The following is a 15,580-nucleotide window of genomic DNA, read 5'->3' as shown; positions in this document are numbered from 1 at the left end:
ATAAATGTGTGTAACTGTTAATGGCAGCAGAATTAACAGTGTTATAAAACAGCAATCAGCCTTCTGTGGAAACAATCCTGGATAAGAACCTGCTGGAAGAAAAGTTCATTCAATATCAGTCCATCAGTGGTTTGTCGTCAGGTCAGAGTCAGAAACTTTGTCAAAGTCACGTCAGTTGTTCTGCGCAGAAAGGCCAAATCAGAGCAGGTCAATTTTCCTGCATTCATGAGGATCCTTAAAGTTCATTTTGAAATTGTTTGGAAAACATTAATTGTTTTGGAGATTTTTATTATTAATGCTTTCAACTCCAAGATGATATGGATGTAAACCCAATTGGAATTTCTTTGAATAATGTGTCCATCATCAGCCAAATTTGCTCGAGCAGCGCTTTCCTCTTTTAGTCTTTTACAAAACCCTTTTTCCATTATTATTATTTGTATAAGAGAATCAGTTTAAAATATCCATGGATATCAGACCAATATGAAACAGGTTTTAATTTTCTTCTGGTATCTCAGTAGTCATTTTATAGTGCATTTTCCTGTTTTAATGCAGAGCTAACAATGACCTAAAAGTAATTTTATCTGCCTCAACATTTGTTGTTTTAGTTTTTTAAGGTTTTCTTTGTTCTGCTAAAAGTAATTTGCATACAGTTACATCTGATGACAGTTAATAGAGGAGCTCCTTAACGTATTCAGTTTGTATCTTTAAAACTGTTTCAGATTCAATTCTTGTTTAATATGGATTATAGATACAGTACCAAGAGTACTAAAACCCTAATCTAAGCCATTTGTGAAAGGCAAAAATAAAATAATTAGGACCCAGAGACACATGAACGGTTTTGGTGCAATTTCACGCACACACTTAAGGTTTTCAGGAAATCAGGGGACTTGCGGTTTGCATCACCACACAGAACCAAGCAGGGAAACTGCCATTCAGTATTACAGAAATGTACATAAGGATCAGTATGTTGGCATTTCCACCTCTGGCAGGAAGGTTTTACTCACTCTCACTACTTCAGCTGTAGTAATGAGAGAGATACCATCTTATCAGATCCTGGGTCAATGGTTAGACGGTAATCTGGAGAAAATATAACTTCATGTGTCAGTGAGTAACCATTAGAATGCATCTGAAGGGATAAAATAAACAAAACATTATTTTCATCCCGTTTTACTCATTTTCTTCTCCTCTATAAATGAGCCGATCAGTGTTGGATAACTGAGGAAAGGTTGTTGCCACCAGCTTGCTAAGCATGTTCTGTTCTTTCTAAATCATGAAAACAAACAAGACAGGGTTAGTAGCTCATCATTTCATGTTATGTGATGTCAGTAGCAAGCAAGTACTTCGTTGCAGTGAGCGTGCGTGTATTTGTGTATGTAAAGGTGTCTCTAGTTCCAGCTGTGAACTAGTCTTTTGTGTGTGAAATGTCTAGACGTGAAGCTTCTTCTGTTTACTCTTTAACACTTCCTTTCCATAAACGATGTAGATCTGCTTAACTTCAATAAAGATTTTGAATTAAATCATTAATTATTTGTGGTAAGAAATCAGAACAATCTCACCATCATTGTTTTTACTGGTCACATGACTGCTTCCATCCCCGAGTCAGCTCTGCCGTGGATCAGTCAGACGGCAAACCGCCTTTTGATTTTTATGGCCAATGACCCTTTTCTCACCACGTGGATGTTCTCTCTCTGGTCAGTAGAACCGGATGGTTTTCCAACCTCGGGTCTTCAGCACCCACCTCTCGGTTCGCCCCTCAAAGTCCAGCGGCCACGCCACCTCGGCGCTGGACTACAGAGCTCACAGTCAGTTTCTTGTCCCAGTTCAGTCTTCTTGTCCTCTGAACAAAACGCATGATCAGGAGCGTTGTGGAGGATGGTGTCCTACCATCCAAAAACAGATGTTTACCCGTCCATCAAACATCTGGTTTCTGTCTCTTTGAAACTAGGATATTGTTGGATATCAGATGTCTTTGTTTCTTCTCTTGAATCTTGTAGAACATCGGGTGGTGTTGGTAGATATGGGCATCCGTATCAGTTCGTAGGACATGGTGGTGATAGAAATTTTATATATATATATATATACATATATATATAATCAGTGGGTCTCTGCTGACTTTTATCCCGGTGGAAGAACTGAGTCGGGTCAGGTATGCAGCCTGTGAGCTTCAGGAGAGGGTGTCTCCGACGGAGACGGAGGAAGGAGGAAAAGAAGAAAAAGAAAATAGGGTCAATATTTATCCTACAAAGATTATGCATGTGTCTGAGGAAAGTTGCAAGTGTTTTCTCTCAGAGATTTGATAAAGCTAAAAATAAATCTTCAGTGTGTGTATCTAATTTCCTTTAAGGTAAAAATTGTTTATGTTTGACAAGGTTTAAAGAACACACAAATTAAGTAGAAAGAACACAATAAAATTAAAGCATTGTCCATAAGAAAGGACTGAAAGGACTGAAAGTCTTATAAAAATATTTTATAAATGCAAATACAAGTCAGCTGAGACTCAAAAACTGTGGTTTTTCAAACAACCAGTTTTTACAACCCGAAAGTGTCCCTGTATGTATTAAGTATTCTGGAGCAGAGCAAAACATTTCCTCAGTCTGATCAGATCATTTTTCTGGATCTTTTCCAGACGTAATTTTAGCATCTCCTTCTAATTTAGTTTTTACTGTTAAAAGTCCCCATTTTATTTCTTCATGAGATTTCTCAAATCCTACTTAAACTGTTAGACAGAGCTTCATTTTTACCGGCAGCGTGTCCTCTCTGTCTGCTGCTTCGGAATGTGAGGGAAATCTCCAACCACACACTTTAACACTTTAACTCTTTCGTTATCTTCTTATTATTTGGTATCATTATTCTTCCCTTTTATGCTTCAGCAATACACTTATTTTATGTAATATATTTATTTCTTCTTTAGTTATTTTATAAGGTGCACCTATTTGACATTTTCATATATTTATTTTATTACTTATATATATCCTTAAATATTATTGTTTGGCCCTTTCATTTATTTATTTAATTTTTTCCTTTGTTACATACTGGGGAGTCCCATTTACTCTCCTTCCCCGTTACAGCTGTGTTTCCCATTATGCAGCTAGGACGTCTCCTGCTGGATTTTCTCTCTGTTTTCGGGTTGTCCAAACCCAGGCACAAAAATTACTAAAACGCCTCTTATTACCACTGAAGTTTTCACTCCAGTGCCGGACTAACTCTACCCTACCGCAGTAGAATAGTGACCTACCTTGCCTCACAAGATAGTGGGACCCTGCGAAAAGGAGCAGTAAATGGGAGTCCGATATGAAAACTTCTCACCGTGTGTGATTCTGGATGCTGCTCCACATGCAGACTTCGTTCTGGATATCAGTGGTGCCTGAACGGAGTCCCTCCACCGTCCCCTGTCGGTTAAGGCTGACCCAGGGGCTGAAGTATCCTTCAGGATGCGCAATCACGGGTTCTGGTCCTCCGGTCAGTCACTCAAGATATCCTGCCGACAACGCCAAATTGTTGTGGAATTTTTAGTTATCAAAGATCACACACTAAGTGAGAATCGAACAAAGTATTATTTATTAAGAGCTGATCAGCAATGAGAGTCCCACAGTCAAAGGAGTTTGTCTGCGTGAGTCTGGCGAGATACAAGTGAACTTAGTTAATATACCAGGCATGAGCTGATAACATCACAGTAGGAGGTCATTGTTTTAAATTTCTCACATAGCTGTTAACAAATGTTACGGAGTGAAGGGTGCAAAGGAGGAAGCTCATTAAACTCTCAACATCTGTTGAGGGGATGAGAGAGGGGGGAAGGTGTGAGAAGGAGTTCTTATCTAAATACACAGACATACAAAGTGTAACCTACAAACTATAAGGGTATATGAATAAATTTTCCATTACAGTTGTAGAGAAAAAGTTTACATATAATTCCTCCTAATCTTTATCTAAATGCTACAAAACAGATTTGAACTTTCTACTCATTCATCTACCAGCTCACCCAGCGCTACTTATCATATAGTCTTTGTACTGAATGCATCATTTTTTCTCTACAGTAACAAAACAGTGATCGGGGACGATGTGGGGTTCAGTGTCCAATGATGAGGATTATGGAAAATCCTGGGATCAAACTGCTGATCTTGCAGTTCATTAAAATCCACTCCACCAGCACAACCATGTTCACCCAGTGGACTTTTTAAATTCATTATTTCTACTTTCTTCTCACAATATTTTTTGCAGAGTGGTTTAGTTCATGTTTTCATATAATAAAGATGTTTGATTTCAAATTTTGGCTGTTTTCTTGTTCACTTAGACATTTTTTGTTTTCTTAAAATGTAAGAATAAAAAAGATATTCAGAGAATGAAATAAACATAATTTCTATTCATTACATTTAATAACACATACCAGAGTGTTAAAATGTTAAAGTAACATAAAGACACATACTAATTGTTTGTATTTTAGGTTGATAAAAAAATGAAAAATAAATAGTAATTATTATGATGAAATAATTTATTATGTTTTTTCCTGATCAATTATAGAACATTTAAGAAAAATATGTAGATATTAATATTTTTCCTGCTCAGGAATATAAGAAAACATATTCATATAAATTAGGGCCTGAATTTGTTCCAAGAGATTTTTATAAAACACATGTGGTTCATACTAAAGAATAAAACATGTTTTATAATTATTGTAACATCAAAGTACCTCAAACCTGAAAAATGACTTTAATTCAAACCATTTGGCTGCTAACCCAGAGGTGTGTGGTCACAAAGCAGCTGATGTTAACAGCTAAGCTTGTCACGCTACACTAGTCCAGATGTTCACAGCCAAACTATGTCAACCTGGAACTGTCAAAGTAACGTCCTTATAAAATGGACATCAAGGGACTGCAGACCAGAGGACAGGGGTAATCTGAGATTTTAGAGCGTTTTCTCATATAATTTATAAGCCTGCGTCCAGAATCCTGCAGCTTTATTTTGTTGATGGGAAAGCAAAATATTTAGATTGTTGATTGTTTTTATTCATTAAATTATTTTCTAAACAGCTAAGTCCAATTCAGGGTCACAGGGAAGCTGGAGCCTTTACCAGCTATTAGCAGGTGAGAGACAGGATACCTGGATGGTTCACCCGTCCATCACAGAGACAAACACTCACATTCACTCCTCCTGAGAATTAAGAGCCACCAAATAACTTAACTTGCATGTCTTTGGATGGAGGGAGGAAGCCAGTGTACCCAGAGAAAACCCATGTATTTACAGGAAGAACATGCAAACTCCACACAGAAAGGTTCCTGTTTGCACTCCTTCTCAGCCGAGGCTCGAACCACCGACCTTCTTGCTGTGCAGCCTGCTGGCTTTTGATCATCTTTAACTTAATTCATTGATTTCCTATAATATTCTCATTTTATATTTGTACGATAGACTGGCGACATGTTTAGGATGAACTCTGACTTTCACCTGAGAATAGTTGAGATTGGCTTCAGCTTTATTATAACCATGAATTAGAGTAAGCGGTACAGAAAATAAATGAATAATTGTTTCAGCACATATGTCAAAGTTGCTTTAGTTTCTTTAAGACTCATATACACAGATAAATTGTTTTTTTTGAGTGAGATTTACTTATGAAGGTTTCTGAATTTGATATGAGACGTTGTATGTAGAGATAGAAATATCTGTTTTTAACCATATATGTTCAAACAATACAACTGTGAAGCTGAGGTCAAAGGTCACTTCCACACACTTTTTCTATGACTGTGACAAACTAGTTGAAATTAATTCTGTTTTGAAGTCTTACAAAAAAGAGTGTGTGTTGGAGTGTGTGTATGTGTGGGTGTGTGTGTGTGTGTGTGTGTGTGTGTGCTCAGTGAAATGCAACAGTTATTTCAGTTTCTGTTCAGTCTGATTGAGGAAGGTTTTTGTACGACTGTTTTTCACTGTGTAAACACACCACCGCTATGATAACTCTGACAGTAATAAACTGCAGCATCTTCAGCCTGAACTCCACTGATGGTCAGAGTGAAGTCAGAGTTTGATCCACTGCCTGTAAAACGACCTGGAATCCCTGATGCTCTGCTGCTAGTAATGTATATGAGGAGTTTAGGAGTTTGTCCATCTTTCTGTTGGTACCAGGCTAAATAGTGGCTGCCACCCAAAACATAAACATTCTGACTGGTTTTACATGTGATGGTGACGGTTCGTCCCAGATCAGATCTCACTGCTGCAGGCTGAGTCACTGTGACCTGTCCTCTGGACTCTGAGGATACAGAGACAAAAACATAAAGCAGCTTCATGGTTTAGTCGGCTTCATTTCAGAGGGACGGATGTTCATAGAGGAGAGGAGTTTGATTCTCTGGACTTTACCTGTGAAGCAGCAGCAGAGGAGAGTCCAGATGAGGACGCAGATCAAAGTCATGTTTTTCATGAGGAGGATTTCTGTGTCTTCTGTTGTCATGAAGGACAGCTGTCAGTCATCCAGTCTTCAACTCTCAGGACTATAAACTCTCCCAGAGCACTGGAGCATGGTGCTGCTGATGCAAAGTGGCTCTCTATGGAAATCTGCTGACTCACTCCAACAGGGACTTGGATCAATCTGATGATTAATATCAGTGAATCAATTAGTTTACATTAAAATAATGTTTTAATAATTTTAGATTCAGATTAACATTTGAGAGTTTATGTTGTAGAGAAAAAGTTTACATATAATGCCTCCTAATCTTTATCTAAATGCTACAAAACAGATTTGAACTTTCTACTCATTCATCTACCAGCTCACCCAGCGCTACTTATCATATAGTCTTTGTACTGAATGCATCATTTTTTCTCTACAGTAACAAAACAGTGATCGGGGACGATGTGGGGTTCAGTGTCCAATGATGAGGATTATGGAAAATCCTGGGATCAAACTGCTGATCTTGCAGTTCATTAAAATCCACTCCACCAGCACAACCATGTTCACTCAGTAAACTTTTTAAATTCAATATTTCTACTTTCTTCTCACAAAATTTCCTACAGAGTCCTTTATTGGATTAGTTTTATCTTAAATTTCATCTAAATCAGATTTATTTGGTTAAATTCTATATGAAAAACAAGTCTTTGGGGAAAATGAACAAATGTCTAAATAAAAACATGCTGCATTGTTTGTTCCAGAGTCAGAGAGCCGTGTCTCTGTACAGTCAGAGGTTTTTGTACGGCGGTTCAATGAGTTTGTATCACTGTGGTGGACTTTTGGTGGAGGAACCAGACTGGATGTTAACTGTAAGTACATTTAATTCTTTATAAATGCAAATATAAACATTTGTTTAGTTTTTATGTCCTAACCAGAAAATTGGTAATCTATAAATCTGGTTTTATATGATTGGTGTAATTATTTGGTAAAGTGAGATTCTATATTTGGAAACACTAAAACCATCTTCAGTAATATTGTTCTGTGTTATTTTGTCTCACTGATAACGTAAGTTTGCAGAGAAATTTGTCTCTGAATCAGATCATTAAATAATTATCAGTCTAAACTCTCAAAATCTTTTACTGTTTTAGTCAGGAAATGATAAGATTTCAGAAAACTGATGAGGATCCAAAATGTTTCTAACATGTTCAGTCTGTTAACTTAACAAGTTAAAGTTGTTCTTTAAACTAGTTAGTTTTTCTGTCCAAACTTAGTAACTATGTGAAAGAAAATTCCAGACGCATCAGAAGAAGTTTTTGTGTCTTTAACCAGAAATGTGGTAAATATACTGACCCATGTCGTCACGTATCAGGTAGAAAGTTCCACATTTGTCCCTCCATGTGGTCCACTCCATGGACTCTTTTAAAAAGCAGCTGAAAACTATTTTATTCAGGAAAGCTTATTGTTGATGGTTTTTATTTATTTTATGAAACTTATGTTGTTTTAATGCAGCTATTTTATGTCCAGTACTTTGTGATTTTTATCTGTGAAAAGTGTTTTATAAATAAACTTTACTTACTTACATCACTGCATGTGGGAGATTGATTTAATGTCATCATATTGTAGTGGTTACTACGGGGAGGAGGAAAGAGTAGATGTGAAAGATTTTACTGTCTTTAACTGATATAAAACAATATTTCTGAAAACAGTGAAGAATTTATGTAATAATGCAGACAAGTGTAAAGATGGTGTGAAGGTGAAAAATCTGGTTTTAAATTCTAATCTATGATTTTAGTTTGAAGCAAAGTGAATCACAAGAAGCTGAAAACATCTAAAAAATGTCTTGAACATTTTTATCTTTAGTACTGAAACCTGTCTGTTGCTGTGGTTCAGCAGTGATGTCTGTCCGTTACTATGGTTACTGAACTAAAAGCAAGAAGTGAAACTCTGAGGAGGCGTTTCATCTAACTTCTACAACGTGTCCTCTCTTTCTGCAGTGGGTCAAGTCCGTCCCACCCTGACGGTGCTGCCCCCCTCTAGTGAGGAGATAAAGAAGGGCCATGCCACACTTACATGTCTGGCCAACAAGGGCTTCCCCTCAGACTGGAGTCTGTCCTGGAAGGTGGACGGCAGCAGCAGCAGCAGCTATGAGGAGAGCAGGAGCCCCGGGGTGCTGCAGAAGGACGGCCACTACAGCTGGAGCAGCACCCTGAGGGTCCCTGCAGACCAGTGGAGGAAGGTGGGCTCTGTGACATGTGAAGCCACCCAGGGCTCCCAGACTCCACTCTCAGAGACACTGAGGAGAGACCAGTGTTCCCAGTACTGACCTGACTCACTGGGAATCTGATTCCTTTACAGCTCTCAGTCTGTTTTCTTTCTTTCTCTCTATTTTGTTCTTTCACCATATAATTTTACATATTTTCTTTCTTATGTTATTGTGTTTTATTTTTATGTTTCAAATGAATAAAAACTTCTTCAAATAATGTTTCGGTGATGGAAGTGATATGACTGGTTTTACTCTGGTGATGTTATTGATAATAATAAAAACATTTAAAAGTAAATCTCATACCACTTATGTTCTCTCTTTATTAATCAATAGTGATATCAGAGATACATTGATATAATGACCAGTTTTGGGGTAGTTATTCTGAAAAAGTAATTAGTTACTAGTTACTCTTTACTTCAGTAAATTGTAATGAAATTTCTTTACTAGTTACTGCATTTGAAAAGTAACGTCACTACTTATTACTTTACAATTTCTTAATCCACCATGTAGACATGAACAAACATCATAGCCGAATCATCACTGCCTGACTGCACAGTGTTTACTGTATATTGTAATCAAAATGGCTTTAAAACCGTAAGAACAATATTCCTGTCTGTGGGAAGAAATGGACACACTTGTCTCATAATCCTTTTATCTAGTATTTTTCTAAACCTGGGCGATTCAATAGTCGACAGGGGGATCATGTCTCCTACAATGAACCCTGCAACTAGCTTGTTAATTTCTGTCTGCGTTACCGGCTGCTGCGCTCCAGGAAATGTTAAAAAAACAGCTTGTTTAGGCGGTCGGCTGCTGAAGGACTCCTTCCACTGACCGGCGAGCAGGATCTTTCTCCACAAGTTTGGACTGAACTGAAAATAATGTGAATATCGCCACTGACCAAAAGCCCCTGTCTCCGTCTCCAGCTGCATTTTTCATTTTCCTTGGTTGGTGCACAATCAGCTACGTCACACAAATCGATCTCTATGGCAACGTCCAGGCAAGCACACACACAGGCAGCAGCATGCGCGTACCACTTCAAACAGATCAGAACTTTACACATAAGCAAACACGGCTCAAGTAACGCAGAAAAACACGTTACTGTAGTTCAGTAAAGTAATTTCAGTACCGATATTTTAGGTGTAATGCATTACTTTACTTCATTACCCCCAAAAATAATATAGTCACTTTAACGCGTTACTTTGTAACTTTATAAAATCTTTACAAAGAAAAAAAAAAAAAACTTTATGAAATGGAAAAAATGGAAAAGTAATGTACATTAAACATTTTTAGACTGGAGGCATATCACAGATTCTCTATGTGGAAACAAAGAAATTGGTCTTTTAATTAATCTTTATTTTCAATAAAAGGACTTCTCGTTATCACCAGAGTGACAGAAGTTATATTTTGCAGAGTTCATGGAGGCAACAAATCATTTAAATCCAAATTGAACAAGTTCATCTAAAGTCAGATCAGCAGTTTTCTTACTTTTAGCTATTTTATTTTATTTTATTTTATTTTTATTCAGAAAGAAAATCAGATTTAATGACTTTCCTTAATATATTAATGAGATCTTATTCCACAGAAATTAGAGTTATTCATGTGTGAAAAGTTTTAAAATATGTGGATGTTTATTTGGTGAAGTTATAATTTGGGATTTACTCAAATCTTCATGCAGCATCTTAAGAACTTCTCAACAACAGTAAAGATTGAGACTGAAAGTTCAAAGTTAAAAAAAAAATCTCTGGACATTCATTCTTTAAATGTTTTGAAACTCGGAAAGAAGAAATATTATTTTCAGATCAACGTAAAAAGAAGCTGTAAAAATACATGAAGAAAAATCATATTAGAGAATTTTGATGATTGAAATAAATCTCCATGTGGTCATGATCATGTGATGTGACTGAAAGCTTCTCTAGAGTCACTAAATGAGTCTTGATGAGATTGTTTGGTCAACTTTTGTCTTCTGGACAGACTTTGAGTTCCACAGTATTAACTGGCTTTTATTCTCTGCTTTTTACTGATTGAAGTTAACTTAGAGATATGTTTTAGTATCTTTGTGTTTTAAAATAATGTTGTCAAAACTTTGGTGGATTTCCTAAGTTTTATGATCCCATTTAAAGAAAATAATAAAGAAAAAAATTAATGAAACATGGGTCCATAAATATATAAGTTGTGTTCCCAAGATAGTTTTCAGTCAATAAAGTTATCTTTATAGATTCATTAATCTATTTGATAAAACTCTTATTCCAATTAAGAGTGACAAGGAAGCTGGAGTCTATCCCAGCAATTAGCAGATGAGAGAAGGGGAACACCCTCACCTGTTCATCACAGGACCTGATCTGATACATGTTTATCTTAATTAAAGCTCTGAATGAATAAAATATGTTGTCTGTGTGCATTAGTGTTTGTGACTGTTCAGTGAAGTGCATCAGTCTCTGCAGCAGTCAGTTCACTTTCTGTTCAGTCTGACTGAGGGAGGTTTTTCTGGAACTGTTTTTCCCTGTTTAAACACTTCTTGGCTGTTCATGCTGTAAACACTCTGACAGAAATAAACTGCAGCATCTTCAGCCTGAACTCCACTGATGGTCAGATTGAAGTCAGTATTTCCAGAGCTTGTTGTACGGAGACGACCAGAAGTTTTATCACACTCAAGGAGAAATTTAGGAGCTTCTTCAGGTTTCTGAAGGTACCACCTCATGCAGTAAGTAGTGCTTGGACTGACGTCACATTAGATAGTAACAGTCTGTCCTGGAGAAACAGACTAAGATCCAGGAGACTGAGTGACAGTAACTTGACCTGAAAAAAGCACGATCAAAAAGAAAAACATTGTTGAAAGAAATCCAGGACAAATGATAGAAATCCAAACAGAAGAGAATAATTACTTTAAGATGGAGAATAGATGGAAGTACATCAATAACATTATTAGTTTATGTCAGATGCTCCAGTTGATTCTCCTGTTTTCAGTTTATTTCTCTTTTTCTGCTTTAGTTGCATCTCATTGTTTTACAGGAATATAAATGTAATATTAAATTTAATATTTTCAGTGTAAATGTAACATTTCACCAAGTAAATCAATAATGTGTCATGTAGAGATGCTGATTCTAGGAATTTATTGTAGTTCAGAACCACAACATATGAAATTTATCTTTCAGGTACAGTTAAATGAATTTGTCTGAACTCCATGTAGGAACAGCTGTCAGCAATCAAGTGAGTTTTCTTCAAGTCTTCATGCTGAATTTAACAGATGTTTCTGTTCACTTTAGCATTAGGTTTAAAGTTCAAACAAAATAATAATAAATACCATACAGTTTAGATTAATTCATTAATGTATCTGGAAGTTTATAAAACTGCTTGAAGCAGATGAATGTCTCCATATATTACAGCTGTTCAGCTTTTCACTCAACAGGGGAATAAATTAAAGGAAGAAGGCAAAAATTTACATGTTAACTGTTAAAAATGTTAAATTTGTTACAGCTGCAGAGATTTATTTATTTGTTTTGACCTGTATTTGATAGGTAGGTTTTTAATGATGCATTATTATTCTTTTTTCTATTTCTACAAACTCATGTGGTTCCCTAACATGTACAGAAGGTCAAAGGTCATTGTCAAGAATTTTATCTCTATCACATTTTCTCCGATTATCATTAAATAAAATCTAAATTAAATCTGAACTATTATATTTTATATAATAATTTTATAATTAATATTATATTATAATAATTATGTTTCCATAAAGACATTATTATGTCATTAAGTTGTCCTCCAACATGCTAATTTATCATTAAACCTCTAGAGACACAAACCCACTCACAGAGTTTCACTTCAGTCTGACTGAGGAAGGTTTTTGTACGACTGTTTTTCACTGTGTGAACACACCACCGCTATGATAACTCTGACAGTAATAAACTGCAGCATCTTCAGTCTGAACTCCACTGATGGTCAGAGTGAAGTCAGTATTTCCAGAGCTTGTTGTAGTGAGACGACCAGAAGTTTTATCACACTCAATGAGAAATTTAGGAGCTTCTCCAGGTTTCTGAAGATACCACCTCATGCAGTAAGTAGTGCTTGGACTGACTTTACATTTGATGGAGACAGTCTGTCCTGGAGAAACAGACTGAGATCCAGGAGTTTGAATGACAGTAACTTGGCCTGATGATCCTGGAAAAACACGAATAAAAAGAGAACATTATTAAAGAAATTCAGAAATCCAGTACAAATGATAGAAATCCAAATAGAAGAGAAAAATTTCTTTTGGATGGAGAATAGATGGAAGAAGGTGAAAGCTGCTTGTTTCAGTGTTTCTCCATCACAGCAGAACATCATTGTGGTGAACCTGGTTGCATCCTGAAGCAAAGTTTCCCCAAGTGAGTCTCACCCTGAACAAGGAGCCCCAGGGTGGTCAGCAGTAGAGTCAGTGACATCATCATTGTGCTGCTGGTGTGTTCAGTCCCCCAATCCCAAACCGAAAACTTGAGCACTCGCCCTGAGCCCCTGATGACTAAATGACATCACCTGCGTGAGGAGTCGAGGGTGACAGGCCACAAGGGCTCGAAATGCTTTAAATAGGATTGGGACAGCACTTTGAGACCTGCACTGCAAGGAGAGAGACGCCATACACACATACATATATATATATATATATATATATATATATATATATATATATATATATATATATATATATATATATATATATATATATATATATATATATATATATACACACACATATATATATATATATATATACACACACATATATATATATATATATATATATATATATATATATATACACACATATATATATATATATATATATATACACACAATATATATATAGTATATATAGTAGAGGTCAGGAAGCTCCTGTAAACGCCGCCGTGGGGAAATTAAACGGCGAAAAATATAACGACCCAGCGCCACAATACTGAAGAACATGTTTCACACGTCGGCTTCTCTCGGTAAACTCCGTGTTTCACGTGACATCGCAGTGATTTATGGGTAATTCCTTAGCGAAAGTTGGCATCGATGCTGACTTATGGAAAGGGGGCAGAAAGGGCTCAAAAATGTCCGCCATCATCCCTTGATCACTCACACAATTCCAATTGGAACACCACTGAACCCTCGAGCCCCTCGCGGGAGCGCGCCCGTGAGTGCAGGAGTGCTCAAGTGTTCCATTTGGGATTCGACCAACGTCTCTGAAAGGTCTGAACAGCCACTGATCAACACTGACCTCTTAACAGCTGGGAGCAGAGAGGCAGGACACGTATGCAAACACACACAGTCAGTCAGCTGCAGCTGTCCTCTACATGGCATCATGTTTCATCTCTGAATGTGAGATTTATGCATGAGGAGATATAATTGTGGGGGAATTATTTAATTCAGCTGCTTGTCAAAAGGTTTATTTTATTAACCCTTGTGTGGTGTTTGTATTTTTGTTACTTAGTCAGTGTTCATGGGTCTGGTGGACCCGCTAGAGTTTTGGGTTTTCAAAACAACACAATCGAACAATTTTATGTGAAAATACTCAACAGATGTTTACTCAACCACAATTACAAGCCATATTAACAGCAACCATGGTTAATATTTGCCCTTTACCTTTTATAGAACACATTTATGGATTAATGTGCAACTCATTTTTTTTAATAAAATGTAATATAAATATGAAAATCAGGTATAATCAAGTGAAGTGAGTGGAAAAAAACACATTTACAAATGAAGCAAGATGTTTCACAACTACTGATTTTATTCATTTGAACTTCATTAGACATATAACTCATTTAGGTTAGTTTACATAACACAAGTTGAACATATACAGTAACAATATCAGTCTCATCACATCAGCCCCACTGAATTATGTTTACACAAGCCTATACAAAACATGAGGGGCAGAGTTTTACAGTGTGTGTGTGTTGCATATGTATTTGTTAAACTTGCTGCATGTATATTGAGTTTTCCTGTCCAACTTGGGTCCACAGACTTCAGAGCGCTTCTTTTTGTTTTTGCTGGCCACAACCTAGAATAATGAAAAGATCAGAAATGTTACTAACACCTCTCTCTGTTGCAAAGCATACATGACATACTGCAACAGCATCACACACTTACTTCAGGTTCATCAGATGGTGGTTTTGTAGGTCGGGTGGATGGGGCACCTCTCATCTTGAATTCTCCTCACAATGGCTGCAGAAGCTGGTGTTCGTGGAACATGTTGTCTTTTGAGGATTTGATGTTTCACCAGCGCCTTTCCCAGTAACTTGAGAAAGAGGCGTCTCCTCTGGAGCTTCCCCCTGTTCCACTCTGTGTTCAGTGCCATCCAGATGACAAAGGCGTTGTACGCTGAGATGTCCAACATGTCAAAGAATATCACTAGCGGCCAGCGTAGGGTCCTCGTTTTGCAGTTGTAGGCAGTCACCAGCTTGTCCATGTTGTCCAGGCGGAGCACCCTCTTATCCCACACTGTCCTGATGGCAGCTAGCTTGTCTCTTTGCCGTCGAGCTGGTCTGTCATCTCGGTTATCAAAATGTATAATCCTGGAAATTTTGTGGAAGTTTTCCAGAGACATTGTCGCATGGAAAATGTTTTCTGCCAGTTTCTGCATCCCACAGGGATTCTGTGGATTCCCCTTTGGACCTGAAAACTCCAGCAAGGATAAGAACCCCAAAGCAGGCTTGTAAATCAGTTTGGTCCATCTCCTTCCACCTTTCTTCAAAACCACGCCTTCCTTCAAGAGTAGCGTAATTCAGAATAATTTTCTGGATTGAATCTGGAATAAAAAGCTCAAATGAAGACTTGATGCCCTGCACATGAGTAACTGCCAGCCGTGTTGGCCCTGGTTGCATCTTTATCACATTAGCAGCTCTGCGAGGTGGCTCATTTCTTGGGCAAGAAGACCATTCAATTTCACCTTTTTTTGGACATCCATATTGCTTCACTTACTATCTGGTGGG

At 37.2% G+C, this 15,580-nt stretch overlaps 3 gene segments (V, D, J or C); 1 reads left to right on the top strand and 2 right to left on the bottom strand.

The window, feature by feature from the left end:
- Nucleotides 1-5,912: 5,912 nt before the first annotated feature.
- LOC121656423 lies at nt 5,913-6,394 on the bottom strand. The segment is given in 2 exon segments: nt 5,913-6,235; nt 6,343-6,394. Coding segments are annotated over 2 exon segments (375 nt in total).
- Nucleotides 6,395-6,854: 460 nt separating this feature from the next.
- LOC121656422 lies at nt 6,855-8,849 on the top strand. The segment is given in 3 exon segments: nt 6,855-6,940; nt 7,184-7,236; nt 8,362-8,849. Coding segments are annotated over 3 exon segments (468 nt in total).
- A 3,640-nt stretch (nt 8,850-12,489) lies between these two features.
- LOC121656421 lies at nt 12,490-13,072 on the bottom strand. The segment is given in 2 exon segments: nt 12,490-12,788; nt 13,006-13,072. Coding segments are annotated over 2 exon segments (351 nt in total).
- Nucleotides 13,073-15,580: the final 2,508 nt, after the last annotated feature.

Source organism: Melanotaenia boesemani, chromosome 17 (assembly GCF_017639745.1).
Source record: "Melanotaenia boesemani isolate fMelBoe1 chromosome 17, fMelBoe1.pri, whole genome shotgun sequence".
NCBI classification, from domain to species: Eukaryota; Metazoa; Chordata; class Actinopteri; order Atheriniformes; family Melanotaeniidae; genus Melanotaenia; species Melanotaenia boesemani.
Note: the sequence above shows the minus strand (reverse complement) of the source record. Positions and strands in the feature narration are given on the sequence as shown.